Genomic DNA, 13,508 nt, shown 5'->3' with positions numbered 1-13,508 from the left:
ATAGGAAGGATGAAGAGAGAAAGAGAGAAGATGCTGGATGGAAGAGTAGGAAAAGAAAGAGGGGAGAGAGAAGGTGGACAGAAGCTGGATGGAAGGGGGAAAGAAGGTGGGCAGAAGTTGGACGGAAGGGGGAGAGAAAGTGGGCAGAAGCTGGAGGAAGGGGGAAAGAAGGTGGGCTGAAGTTGGATGGAGAATAGAAAGAAAGTGGGGTTGCAGCTGGATGGAAGGGGGAAAGAAGTGGGCAAAAGCTGCATGGAGGAGGGAGATAAGGTGAGCAAAAGCAGGATGGAAGGTAGGTTTCAATGCCATTGGTAATAGTGGCGGCAGCAATGGTGGAGGGGGGAAGACTTCAGAGGAAATGTGTAGCCTAGGGACGCCATGACCCCAGAAAGTTTGGAAAAACTGTACTAGGCTGTAAAACAGCTAACTACCTCTTGCAGATGAACAGCCTAGAAGAGCAAAACCAATAGGCTGAGATGTAGCACAGGGAAGTCAGCGTGCCTAAGTAAAAGGGGCCCTTAATATTTTGTTATATCATTGCTATTTTTATGTTTCTTTTAAAAGGCATTTGCTCAGACCTGTTAGATCTGGTAGAAATTTGGAATGGATTTGAGTTCTGCATTTTATATTATGAGATATGTTTTTACATCTAGTCCTTTTTTATGTTTATAGTTATTTGTTTTACTTGTTACATACTTTTCATACTTTTTTTATACTTGAAGATCCTTTCCTTTTCTTTTTATGGTAATTGATGTTCATTTATATGATAGATTAGAAGATTTAATAAGCATGCTATGTACATAAGTAATGCCACATTGGGAAAAGACCAAGGGTCCATCGAGCCCAGCATCCTGTCCATGACAGCGGCCAATCCAGGCCAAGGGCACCTGGCAAGCTTCCCAAACATACAAACATTCTATACATGTTATTCCTGGAATTGTGTATTTTTCCCAAGTCCATTTAGTAGTGGTTTATGGACTTGTCCTTTAGGAAACCGTCTAAACCCTTTTTAAACTCTGCCAAGCTAACCGCCTTCACCACGTGTAATTTTATTTATGTGTTATTCTATAAGAACTTTTATGTCAACTGGTGTTTATTTATTTATTTGTTATTCCATATGAATTTGTGTTTACCATGTATCACTGAAATCTGAATGTTTTGGCCTTCTCCTAGACATTTTGGACTTTGAAGCAGGCCATTTGGCTGAAACATGGCCTGTGTCGGGTCCTTTATTAATTTTCTTGATCGCATGCCACTCTGTGTGTTTTTTTTTCTCCACCTTTTGGCTTCTTTGGATAGCTCTGTGGAGTTTTGAACTTCCTGTTTTTCTAGCCATTATTCTAATTATTTATTGCACAATCAGCATATAAATGTTTGGATCCACTTTACAGAATTATCCCCAATGGACTAGATTCTATATATGGTGCCTGAAAAATCAGTGTCAAAAATATTTCCGCCTGGTGTAGTCTGTAAATCGCACCTAGATTTAGGCACAGTTTATAAACTACGCCTAGCCAGCTTATAGAATATAACTAGTGGCAATGCCTGCGCCTAACTCTAGGCGCGCCCATTTGTAAATACCGGCGCCTAAATTAGGGGCACAGAGCAGGTGTGTTCTATAACCATATGTGTAGATTTTCAGAACACCCATGGCCTGCCCATTCCACGCCCATGGCCACACCCCCTTTTGGCAGCTCGCATTAGAAATTATACACACCACTTTACAGAATACGCCTAACAAATTGTGTGCATAAATTCTAATTAATGCCAATTAGTGTCAATAATTGCTTAAGTGGCAATTTTCGACGTTGATTGACTTGTTATGTAATTAAATTGCACACAGAAATCCAGAATATGACCAGATTTGCGCACACAATTTTGGTTGTGCTATATAGAATCCAGGAAGAATGTGCCTAATAATATCAGGACTGGATCAATCAAATCAGATCAAGCAGAAAAGTGTAGTTTGTGGTTTTGTCCTACCATATATGCCTGATCCAGGGCTTGTTTTCTGTAATCAAGTTCTTCCTCTAAATAACCTTTCTGCTTACTGAACAAATCCTAGGAAACAGACAAGAGAAGTTTGTTCTTTAGTAGGTTCCACACCAAGAGCCATGAAAGCTGTCCATCCTGTTGGCACTGAAGTTTCAGTATGGTAGAGGGAAAAAAAAATTGAGAAGCCATGAAAGTAAAGCATTAAGACCAAAACATTGAAATCATTATATCTTCAACCAGATCAGGGTATCCTTCTACTCCCTTCCTCCTCCTCCTCCAGTGTATGAAAATCAAAGAATGAATCACTTTATGTATGTGGAGACAATACATACTTTATTATCTATTTCTATTCTGAAACCACTATGATTTCTTTTAGCCTCTCCTTACTTCTAGCTTTGAACTGCTGTTAAACCCATCCAAAAGGAAGATGATTTTCCAAGGTTTTTGTCCGGGCTACATTTCTTGAGCTGAAACTTGCTTATTAAATAGCTCAAATTCTCAAAAGGGAGGCATTTCCCCTTGAAAATCAGCTTGTGGATTTAAAAAAAAAATTGCCCCATTTCCCCCACGGTTATGTTAAGATCTTTTGACATCAGCAGAAAACGTGCAGTGTGTTATTTATAAACAAACAGCCAGTTTTTTTTAATAATGTTCCCACTCTATTACGACGGGTGGCAGGGCTTTTAGACAAATGGCTGTAACAGAGTGGAATAATTTTTATTTATTGGGATTTATTTACCAGATTGATGATTTTTGCCAGATGAGATGAGAAATATGACAACCATTTCTGGTTTCAGAAAGGCTTTTAAATGTTATTTATTTCCTAGAGGAAATGCTGGTTGATGTATTTTACTTATTTTAATTTGTATGTGTGAGGTTATTTTTTTTATTTGTTTTATATTTGTAGATCATCTTGAATGGCCTTTGCCAAGTGAGGGTATATAAAGTTTTTTTTTAATATAAATATTATGATAAAAGGTGCTGCAGATTAGTTTTGTGCCTGCAAGTTCTGTCCTCTCCTACCTTTCAACATATTCAGGTTTTCTTCCCTATTTTTGACAGCAGGGGCCAAAAGTGCTGGATACACATGGTGGATTTACAAATTAGCACACCATGCCGATGGTTTTGACATGGTTAAATCAGCATACACAGAGAAGCAGCAATTTTAGGGAAACCACTACTTATCCATGTATAATACTGTCATGTGCAGATTTGAAGGGGGCAAGTTATAGGCGGGGTTTGGGCAGACTATCAAGGTATAAGCTTATTCTGTATTTTACAACTGCAAGATATGGACATCCCAGACAACATCCCTGTTGGCTTTTACACCTGCTTTGAGTCATGTTTAGCTGTGGATTAACTTCTGTGCTTGGGAAGAGAGCTCGAAAAAGGAATTGTGCTCCTTTACCTTGCACTGAAAAACACCTTGGTCATGCAGTTTTGCAAAATATATTATTTACAAGGGTATGTACTGTAGAACCATTTACATATGGCTTTTTATGCCACTCAGTATTTTCCAGAATGGGGTGGTTATGGTGGGAGGCTACAAATACACAGTTCAAAAGCTGTTTCCTGCCTTTGGTTGCACCACAATGGATATATCTAGTTGCAATTAAGGACCCAGGGGTAAAAGGAGGCATCTGGAGAAGGAGAGTTATGGGTTGCACTGATCTTGGAAAAAGAGGATTCAGAGAACAACCCTTGGAGCTAACTGCCTGCTTCTTCAGCCTGCTTCTAGTCTCAACGTGACAGAAGTATCTGACTCGTGCTTGGAGGACACTGGATCCCAATTTACTTAAAGAGAATCCTCAGGTGCTAAAAAGGAGTTTTTCAACCTAAAGGTAGAGAATAAGTGAACTGTAATTGCTGAGGAGAAAACTGGACTATGAGGTCTATGAGGTTTTTTTTTTGGAAGTGGAAGTGGCAGCTTGAGTGAGCCTAGGGGGACAATGGTCTCTCATCCCAAATCCTTTATACCACAGGTGATAGATCTAAGAAAGACAGAGCTACCTATTATGTACCCTTGGTCTCCCCAATGAGGAACCACTAAACCCGGAGCTACATACATATAAATAGAAGCACTTATATGTGCAAAGCCCCAAGTGATACTGATCTTTTTTGTAAATGTCATCTTCTAATACATAATTAAAATCAAATAACAGGCGCCCATTATAGAGGTCAAAATTAGTATCAAACATAAAGCTCTGTTTTGTATGCTTTATTTGTAGGACATTTCTTCATGGTGCTGCAAATGATGTTTTTTATGATCTTCCCGATATGTGTCACACTCAATACATGTACATTTTTTCCACTGCACTACATATATTTTTAAAAACACTCTACGTTTATCCTCTGAAAGTGAAGACCTTGACCCCTAGTGGAAGTGTTCTCTGCTAAAGAAGGGTTTTCATGCACATACTGTAAACCTCTGAATATACACTGGCAGGGCCGGCGCTACGGTCTCTGGTGCCTCCCTGCAAACTATCAGTCTCCCCCACTGCCCCGGTCCTGCCCAGCATCTCCTTTCTCTCTTCTCCCTCTCCACCTTCTCCCACTTGCCCCCTTTTTCAGCACCAGCTCCATTCTCTCACTCATCCCCTCCCACCTCTAGCTCTGCCTCTAGTCAAATGGGTCTGGCCAAGCCACAAATTAACTACTTCTGGTTTCACAAAACTGGAACTAAGTTTGTGACCCAGAGGAGTACATGGTGCTGACGCACCAGACCATTTGACTAGAGGTAGAGCGGCAGCAGTGAAAAAGAGCAAGGCAGCTGCGGAAGGCTAAAGCCAGGTGCCCCTGAATGTTGGTGCCCTCCTGCCCTGCATACCCTTCATACTGCATTCCGCTGGCCCTGTACACTGGCCAAACCAAAAAGAGTTTGTATCAGCTCCAACTAATTCAGAATGCTGCAGCACGACTGATAGAATGCTGCAAGTGGTGTGACCACATCACACACACCCTTCCTTCAAAATCTACACTGGCTACCAGTACTTTACAGGGCTAAATTTAATACTCTAGGTTTGATTTTTAAGGCGCTCAGACAAAATGGGCTAGAGTACTTAAAGAATAAGTTAGCAACTTACACCTCTTTCAGACCTCTAGGGTCCTCTCAAGGATCATCACTATCTGTCCCATCATCAAAAGAAATTGTACGATAAGCTATCCGCCAGCGAGCCTTCTCAGGAGTAGCTCACACACTCTAGAATTTACTCCCAGAGGGGCTACGTATAACTCGAGACTACCTCTACTTCAGGAAGCAGGTGAAAGCCTGGCTGTTCTCCCAAGTCTTTAATACATAGGGTGACTAACTATACACTCATTCTGCATGTAGACTAGCTTGCTACACATACTGTAACTTAGATTAATTCCTTATTTCTTGCTTAACTTTACAACGAAATTACCTTGATTTTAGCTAACCATCAAATTATCCCAACTGACTCTTTACCACACATCTTGTTCCCATCATATATCTGCACTTGGTGCCTCAGCTATATGGTAAGCTGTATGGTAGAAAACCTTTAGTATCAAATCTATGTTAGTTGAATACTCCAATGCATGCTTATTAGGTGTATCATTAGTATTATGCTAAAATTGTATTATATCTCTGGTATTTGAATTCCAGTGCTATTACATGTGTATACTTTTGATACTATTTCAAGGTAGTTCTATTACTAGGTTTCAATTTACTATTTTCGAGTTTACCTAATTTATTGTATTTATGTTTATTCTTGGTTATTTTACTATTTGTATGCTGATAACAAAATTGTAAGTTTTATGTTAAACTGTACCTGCTGTACATCACCTTGGGTGAATCTCTTCATAAAGGTGGTTAATAAATCTCCAAAAATAAATAAAATAAATATATGGATTTTAACACCATATGGGGTTTAATATGTATGAATATCAATTCATTATTATATTTTTTCACATTTCTCTCGTTGGACCTTTATATTTCAAGGCAGTTCCCTGTAGGTTGCTATTATTTTCATTCCTTCTCCACATGTTTTGAAACACAGAGTACTACCTATAAGTCATGGGCAACTAGTCTGGGAAATAAAGATTTACAATGGCTGTCAAGGCTCTTCAGTGTTCTTTTCCCTACAGCGTTTTCTACAAGGGTTGTAGTGGCTGAGCTGAAAAGAAAGGAGGCTTTACCGAATTTGTGCCTTGGCAAGTTTATGTGCAAACAGATTTTTGTACTAAAAATGCTTGTCTTCATTGTGCTCATGCATTTTAAAGAGTGGTATCTCTGTTTAGTTGTTGCTGCCACTACCTGAAGATTTGTAATAAAGCCATATGGTATTTCTTGACAGAGTTCTAAAGCTGTTCAAAATGTATTGGTCTACCTTATAGCAACAAAAGGTGCTCAATAGTAGTTTCTACCTCTGTAAGTGTATACTTTTCAGTTTTCATGTCGATATTTAGTCATCTATCACAGATACTTTGAGCAGTAGTTTTCGAGTGGCATCGCTGCTTTATGCGGTTTATATGTATATAATTTTAAAAATTGATATCATTTTTCATATGAAAACCTACAGCACATTTCAATGATTTTTTTGTGAGCGTTTTCTTTAAATGTGGACCTTTTTGATCTTGCTCCAGACTGTTTTGCTCAAGTATCTATAGGAGATTTTGACACAAGGGAAGATGCATTTGGATGTCAGTGACATATGGTACATATAGATGGTGTTCAGGGCTGCCATGAGACAAAGCCTCGCCTGGGGCAATCTCAAGGGCCTTGGCCCAAACAAGAGCCTGTCACCCCCACACCCTAACTCCGTATTTCTGTACACTACTCATCCCGGCCCCCACACCTCAATTCCTGGCTATATCAGTGCTTAATCCTCAGAATCTCGAATCTTCACTCTGCAGTACACATCCCCTCCCACAGCGGAAACAGGAAGTCAGTGGCGTAGCTAGGTGGGGTGCCAGGGGAGCAGCCACTCCCCCAAACGGAGTTCTGCCGGCATCTATCGTGTTGCACAGAAAATGTGCACTGGCGGAAGTCTGCGCTCACGCCGCTTTCGCTCCCTGCACACCATCAACCTGGCTCCACTTCTGCAGGAAGTACGTCAGGAGGAGGCAGGACAAGACAGAAGGAAGGACCTGTGGCAGCAGAGAAGACTTAACACATAAACACGCTAACCCGGATCCTTGCCAGCACAAATGAGAAGGAGAGGAGACCAAAGTAACCTGATCCTTTTTCTGCCTGGTCTGCCACCACAAGCCTTGCTGATGCTGCGGCGGCGCCGGGCCCCTTTTGAAGCCCTGGCCCAGGGAATCTTGCCACTTCCCTCTCGGCAGTCCTGATGGTGTCAGATTGATTTTCATTACTAAAATAAATATTTTTTAATGTCCTGACACATAATCATCTTCACTGCTTATAATAACAGACATCATCAGGTGAATATTGCTTACAGAAGAGTGCCTTTTCTTTCTAAAGATGATGTATGATTGGCCGGCTATGGAAAGCCTTCCTCTTTACTTTTTTAGGGCTCCTTTCACAAAGCTGTACTAGCGATTCCAAGTCTTGGATGGTGTCTGTTGAGTGCTTTCCTGTTGTTATGGTGCTCTTTTCATATTTAATTTTATTGTAAACCACTCTGACTTGTCTGACTAAATGGTTGGTATATCAAGCCTTTTAAACTATTAGAACTATTTGCCATGCCAGAATCACTAGCAAGGCTTTGTAAAAGGAGCGCTTAGTCTTTTGTTTGTTGTGAGTAGTAATTATGATTTATTTTTTTCATTGATGATATTTATTATAACTTTTTTAGATACACTAGATCATATGAATTCACAATATTTTTACTGTTTTCCATATATACACCTGATGCAATCTTTTGCCAAAACAACCATGTTCGGTTTTTAATTAACAAACGAAGAAGGGCAACCTTCGAAAGCTAATCAAGAAATGTATTAAGTTATGTCCAATAAAAAAAGGTATCATCTTATTTTCTTTTCCATGTTTTATTTTGTTTGATTTCTATTGATAATTAACAAAGAAAAGAAAACCTTAAGCTTCCACAAAATAATCCAAATGGAACAGTCACAGGGGTGAAAGAGAATGAAGCATCGGGATGATACTGAGTTTAAAAACTAATTTATTCTGCAAACAGCACAAAAGTTCCAGCCGAATGAAACTCATTGTTATTGTTTATATAGTATGTATGGGGCTTTAATTATTTTTATTATGATCGTATGTATTTAAGGGCCCTGTTTGTAGATGTATACACGGCTAACGCGTGTACATGGTTATCGTGCGTTAGAAATGGTAACGCGCCTATAACGCAGCTTAGTAAACAGGGCCCTAAGTTCGTGTAGTCACTCTGGTTATTTATTTTTTCATTCTTATATTTATCTACTTTTTGAACAATCTTTTGGTCTCATCTTTTTTATCTTTGTTAAAAATGCATGCACCGCACCTCTTTTTTGTCTTGCATGTTAAAATTTCCTGCTTCATCAACAGTTTGACTATTGGCATTTATTTTTGCTTCTGATCTCAAGTCCAACATTTATGGCATTTATTTTTCCCCTCTGATCTCAAGTGAAACAGCACCTCAGAAATGCAGTACTTTCAGCAATATAACTTTGCAAACCAGTTCCGCAGAAGTAAGCACAATTCTAGCGTTTGGGACTGCTGTTAGACACACACACACACACAAAATGAGTGTTCCTAGCAGCCATGTTCGAGCAGCTTACCTTTTCATTCTCTAAGTCTATCATCTTCTGTGTTAGTGCTGCTTCCATTCCCTCAATCTGTTTCAGCCACTGTAAAAGAAGAAAGCAGGAAGGTGAAACTCCAGTTTGAAAATGTGTTTCCATATATCTGACCGCCAATCACTGGGCCAGGCTGTACGCGGAGCAAACATTTACAATATATGATATTAGCTTCTGCATTATGCAGCCAATATATGGTGGCAGTATATTTTGAAGACCTAACAAGAAAATGTTGCATCAACCAGAGATATTGTGTAAAGCATGAATAGGAGGGATAAGGAGACAAAGGTGTTCTAAGATAAATTATTGTTTATCAGCTTGAAAGTAAAAGTTGGAGTAAAGACTTATTTATTTATTCATTAACATATATTTACTGCCTTTTTAAAGAAATATAGCCAAGGCAGTGTACAGCAAAAATAACCTGGACATATGCAATAAGCAATTACAGCAATAAGAAACATTCAAATACCAGTGCACATTATAGCATAGTATCCTACTTAGAATGTCAACACAGCACTCATTAAAACATCTTAACATTAACGTGAGTAACATAGTAGATGATGGCAGAGAAAGACCTATACAGTCCATCCAGTCTGCCCAACAAGATAAACTCATATGTGCTACTTTATGTGTATACCTGACCTTGATTTGTATCTGCCATTTTCAGGGCACAGATCATAGAAGTCTACCTAGCACTAGCCCTGCCTCCCAACCACTAGCCCCGCCTCCCACCACCGGCTCTGCCACCCAATCTCCGTTAAGCTTCTGAGGATCCATTCCTTCTGAACAGGATTCCTTTATGTTTATCCCATGCATTTTTTATTCCGTTACCGTTTTCACCTCCATCACCTCCCGCAGGAGGGCATTCCAAGTATCCAGCACTCTCTCCGTGAAAAAATACTTCCTGACATTTTTCTTGAGTCTGCCCCCCTTCAATCTCATTTCATGTCCTCTACTTCTACCGCCTTCCCATCTACGGAAAAGGTTCGTTTGCGGATTACCTTTCAAATATTTGAACGCCTGTATTATATCACCCGTCTCTTCTTTCCTCCAGGGTATACATGTTCAGGTCAGCAAGTCTCTCCTCATACATCTTGTAACGCAAATCCCATACCATTTTTGTAGCTTTTCTTTGCACCGTTTCAATTCTTTTTACATCCTTAGCAAGATATGGCCTCCAAAACTGAACACAATACACCAGGTGGGGCCTCACCAATGACTTATACAGGGGCATCAACACCTCCTTTCTTCTGCTGGTCACACCTCTCTCTATACAGCCTAGTAACCTTCTAGCTACAGTCACCGCCTTGTCACACTGTTTCGTCGACTTCAGATCCTCAGATACTATCACTCCAAGATCCCTCTCCCCGTCTGTACATATCAGACTCTCACCGCCTAACACATACGTCTCCCGTGGATTTCTACTCCCTAAGTCCATCAATTTGCATTTCTGCGCATTGAATTTGAATTGCCAAACCTTAGACCATTCTTCTAGCTTCTGCAGATCATTTTTCATGTTTTCCACTCCCTCCCGGGTGTCCACTCTGTTACAAATCTTAGTATCATCTGCAAAAAGGCAAACTCTACCTTCTAACCCTTCAGCAATGTCACTCACATATATATTGAACAGAATCGGCCCCAGCACCGATCCCTGAGGCAATCCACTACTCACCTTTCCCTCATCCAAGCGAACTCCATTAACCACCACCCTCTGGCGTCTGTCCATCAACCAGTTCCTAATCCAGTTCACCATGTTGGGTCCTATCTTCAGCCTGTCAAGTTTATTCAAGAGCCTCCTGTGGGGAACCGTGTCAAAAGCTTTGCTGAAATCTAAGTAGATTACGTTTATAGCATGTCCATGATTCAATTCTCCGGTCACCCAGTCAAAGAATTCAATGAGATTCTTTTGGCACAATTTCCCTTTGGATCTTGTAACTTATTGGCTTCCAGGAAATTCACTATCCTTTCCTTCAGCATTGCTTCCATTACTTTTCCAATAACCGAAGTGAGGCTTACCAGCCTGTAGTTTCCAGCTTCTTCCCTATCACCACTTTTGTGAAGAGGGACCACATCCGCTGTTCTCCAATCCCACGGAACCTCTCCCGTCTCCAAGGATTTATTAAACAAATCTTTAAGAGGACCCGCCAGAACCTCTCTGAACTCCCTCAATTTCCTTCGGTGGATCCCGTCTGGTCCCATGACTTTGTCCACCTTTAGATTTTCAAGTTATTCATACACACTCTCTTCCATGAACGGTGCTATATCCACTCCATTCTCATATGTACTTTTGCCAGTCAATCACGGTCCTTTGCAGTAACACTGGCCAAAATTAAAGCGGTACTTGTCAGCAGAGGTGGAACATGTGGAGGGGCATTTTCAATATGACATCTAAATCTGATTTTGGACATTTTGTGAAAAACATCCAAAAATCAAATAGTGAACACTGCCATTTTCAAATCAGAAAAATGTCCAACTTTTTGTTTAAAAAATGGCCATTTGCTAAACGTTTTTGTGCTCAGAGTGTCTATATTTTAGGATCATTTTTGGGGAAAAAAGTACAAGGGAAAAACACAAAAACAAGCCATTGGAATGTATTTGTGGGGGGGAGGGGGAGCATTCTTAGTAGACTGGCCACAGACATCCCACCAGAGTAGTGGGGCAGCCTAGGGGGCACTGCAATGGACTTCACATAAAAGGTCCCCAGGTACACATCTTACTGTGTTACCCTCTTATATTGTAAGTAAGCTCTCTAAAACCCACCAAAAACCTACTGTACCCAACTGTACACCATTACAATAGCCCTTATGCCTGCAGTATCACCTATATGTAGGTACAGTAAATTTTTGGTGGGTTTTAGAGGGCTCACACTTTCCACCACAAGTGTACCAGTTAGAGTGGGATATGAGCCAGGGTCCCCTTCTCTATAATCCACTGCACCAACCACTAGGCTACTCCAGGGACCTGCTTGCTACTCTAATTGGACTGGCAATTACATCTGAAGCTGTCACAGAGGCTGGTATGTACTGTTTCTTTCACATTTTGGGGGGGTGGGTAGGGGTCAGTGACCACTGAGGGAGAAAGGGGTCATGACGTAATCCCTCCAGGGTACTTTTTTGTGACTTAGGCATGATTGAAACAAGTCTAGAGCAAAACGTCTAACTTTTAGCTTTGTTCAAGTATGGCAGAAAAAACGTCCCAAGTTTTGGGAACATCCAAATCCTGCCCCAACGGGTCTCCTTGTGATTCAGATGCATTGCAGAGAAAAACACCTCAAATCTGAATTTTGAAAATCATAATCTGGACATTTTTCTTTGAAAAACATTCAAATGCCACTTTATGCTGTTTTGAGACTTTTTCTCTTTTGAAAAAGAGCCCCATAGACAGAAAAGAGAGAGTAGCAAGAGTTTGAACAGAAGATAAGGGTAATTAATTTTAGGAGAAATTGCACATTGAGTCATAAAAGGAGTGTGTATCATAAGCAAGTCCTACCGCACTAAGTGCAACCAATTTTATTCCGTATGTGTATGACCTTCAATTAAAGGTTTAGGAGAAGAGCAAAGCTTTCACCTGCTTCCTGAAGCAGAGATAGTCTTGCATTAGGCAAAGCCTTTCTGGAAGCACATTCCAGAGTGTGGGGGCTACTCTGGAAAAGGCTCATTAACAGGTGTCTGTGATGTCCTTGGGAGAGGGTGTGGTTTGAGATATTCCTTAGAAGAACCTCAGCATTCTTGTGGTTTCTATTTATAAGAGATTTGGGGAAGTTTGGCCCAATGGTTTCTTCTTTCTTCCTGCTCAGTCAGAGCTGAGATACTGGTGCCACAAGCCTTCATTTATAGCTGCCCAGGGCTGTTGTTTTTTTTGTCTATTTTAATAGACTTCCAAACCCCACCCCCTCATCCAAATCTTATCAATGCAGCAATAGTCCTAAGATCTGGAGCAATGCACCAGAGCCAATTCCAAGGACCACAGCTCTCTCTCCAGCAAGGGTGAAGTGAATGCTGCCTCCATTGCACCCTTAGCCACGAGCCAGGAATCAAACCCAGGTTCTTCCACATGGCAGTGTACAGCACTGTTCCCTCTATGCTGAGCGGAAGTCTTCCACCTATAGTCCTGCCAGTGGATGGCGCTGTTTCACTATCACATTTTCAATAGTGAAGGACGTGCAAGTTTTGCAGGACTCCATGAAACCCACCCATCTCTAGTGATTGAAAACACAGTATCAAACCACCGCCCCCCCCCCCCCCTCCCACTGGCAGCAATGAAGTTGGAGGACTTCCATTCAGCTTAGAGGGAACAGTAATGTACAGTATTATCACTGCATCGGCCCTTTGTCTCTGTGCTTTAGGAATCCAAACTTTCAGTTAATTCAACTATTTATTTCACCCTGCTGAATATAAGTGTGAATTAATCACGCTGGTACACAAGTGGACCCAGTGTATGCATGGGCATCTTACAGAGGAGATTCAAGCCGTGTACCTTGGCATCATGTTCTAGAAAGTTTTACTAAAGGAATCAGCCTTTCCCAGTGAATAGAGTCATAAAGAGGTACAATAATTTCATAACAAGGTGCTTGAAAATGAATTGAAAACTGCCTCTTTTATAGAAGCAACATAAGCGCACCTATCTGCACTGATAACATAGACCCCAAAGAACTCAGTAGCTCATAGATGATGCTCTTGCTCAAATTTATCCCTGTTCTGAGGCAGATCTAAACATGTGCTGTGCTCTGCATGAGTTTTAATGGATTTTATAACGTGTGTATGTACATTGCAGCTCTGCCCAAACTGTGTCCC

The 13,508-nt window shown here is 40.8% G+C and overlaps 1 protein-coding gene across 1 annotated transcript in view; it reads right to left on the bottom strand.

Moving 5' to 3' along the window:
* JAKMIP1 (janus kinase and microtubule interacting protein 1) overlaps nucleotides 1-13,508 on the bottom strand; it is a 360,574-nt gene that overhangs the window by 46,325 nt on the left and 300,741 nt on the right. The window contains exons 19-20 of the mRNA XM_030191173.1: nucleotides 8,698-8,766; nucleotides 1,984-2,061 (exon numbers count right to left, since the gene is read on the bottom strand). Of these exons, the coding sequence (XP_030047033.1) occupies nucleotides 1,984-2,061; nucleotides 8,698-8,766 (147 nt within the window). The remainder of the gene's footprint in view (nucleotides 1-1,983; nucleotides 2,062-8,697; nucleotides 8,767-13,508) is intronic.

The sequence above is a fragment of the Microcaecilia unicolor genome, chromosome 2 (genome assembly GCF_901765095.1).
Source record: "Microcaecilia unicolor chromosome 2, aMicUni1.1, whole genome shotgun sequence".
NCBI classification, from domain to species: domain Eukaryota; kingdom Metazoa; phylum Chordata; class Amphibia; order Gymnophiona; family Siphonopidae; genus Microcaecilia; species Microcaecilia unicolor.
This window is presented reverse-complemented; position numbering and strand designations above follow the sequence as displayed.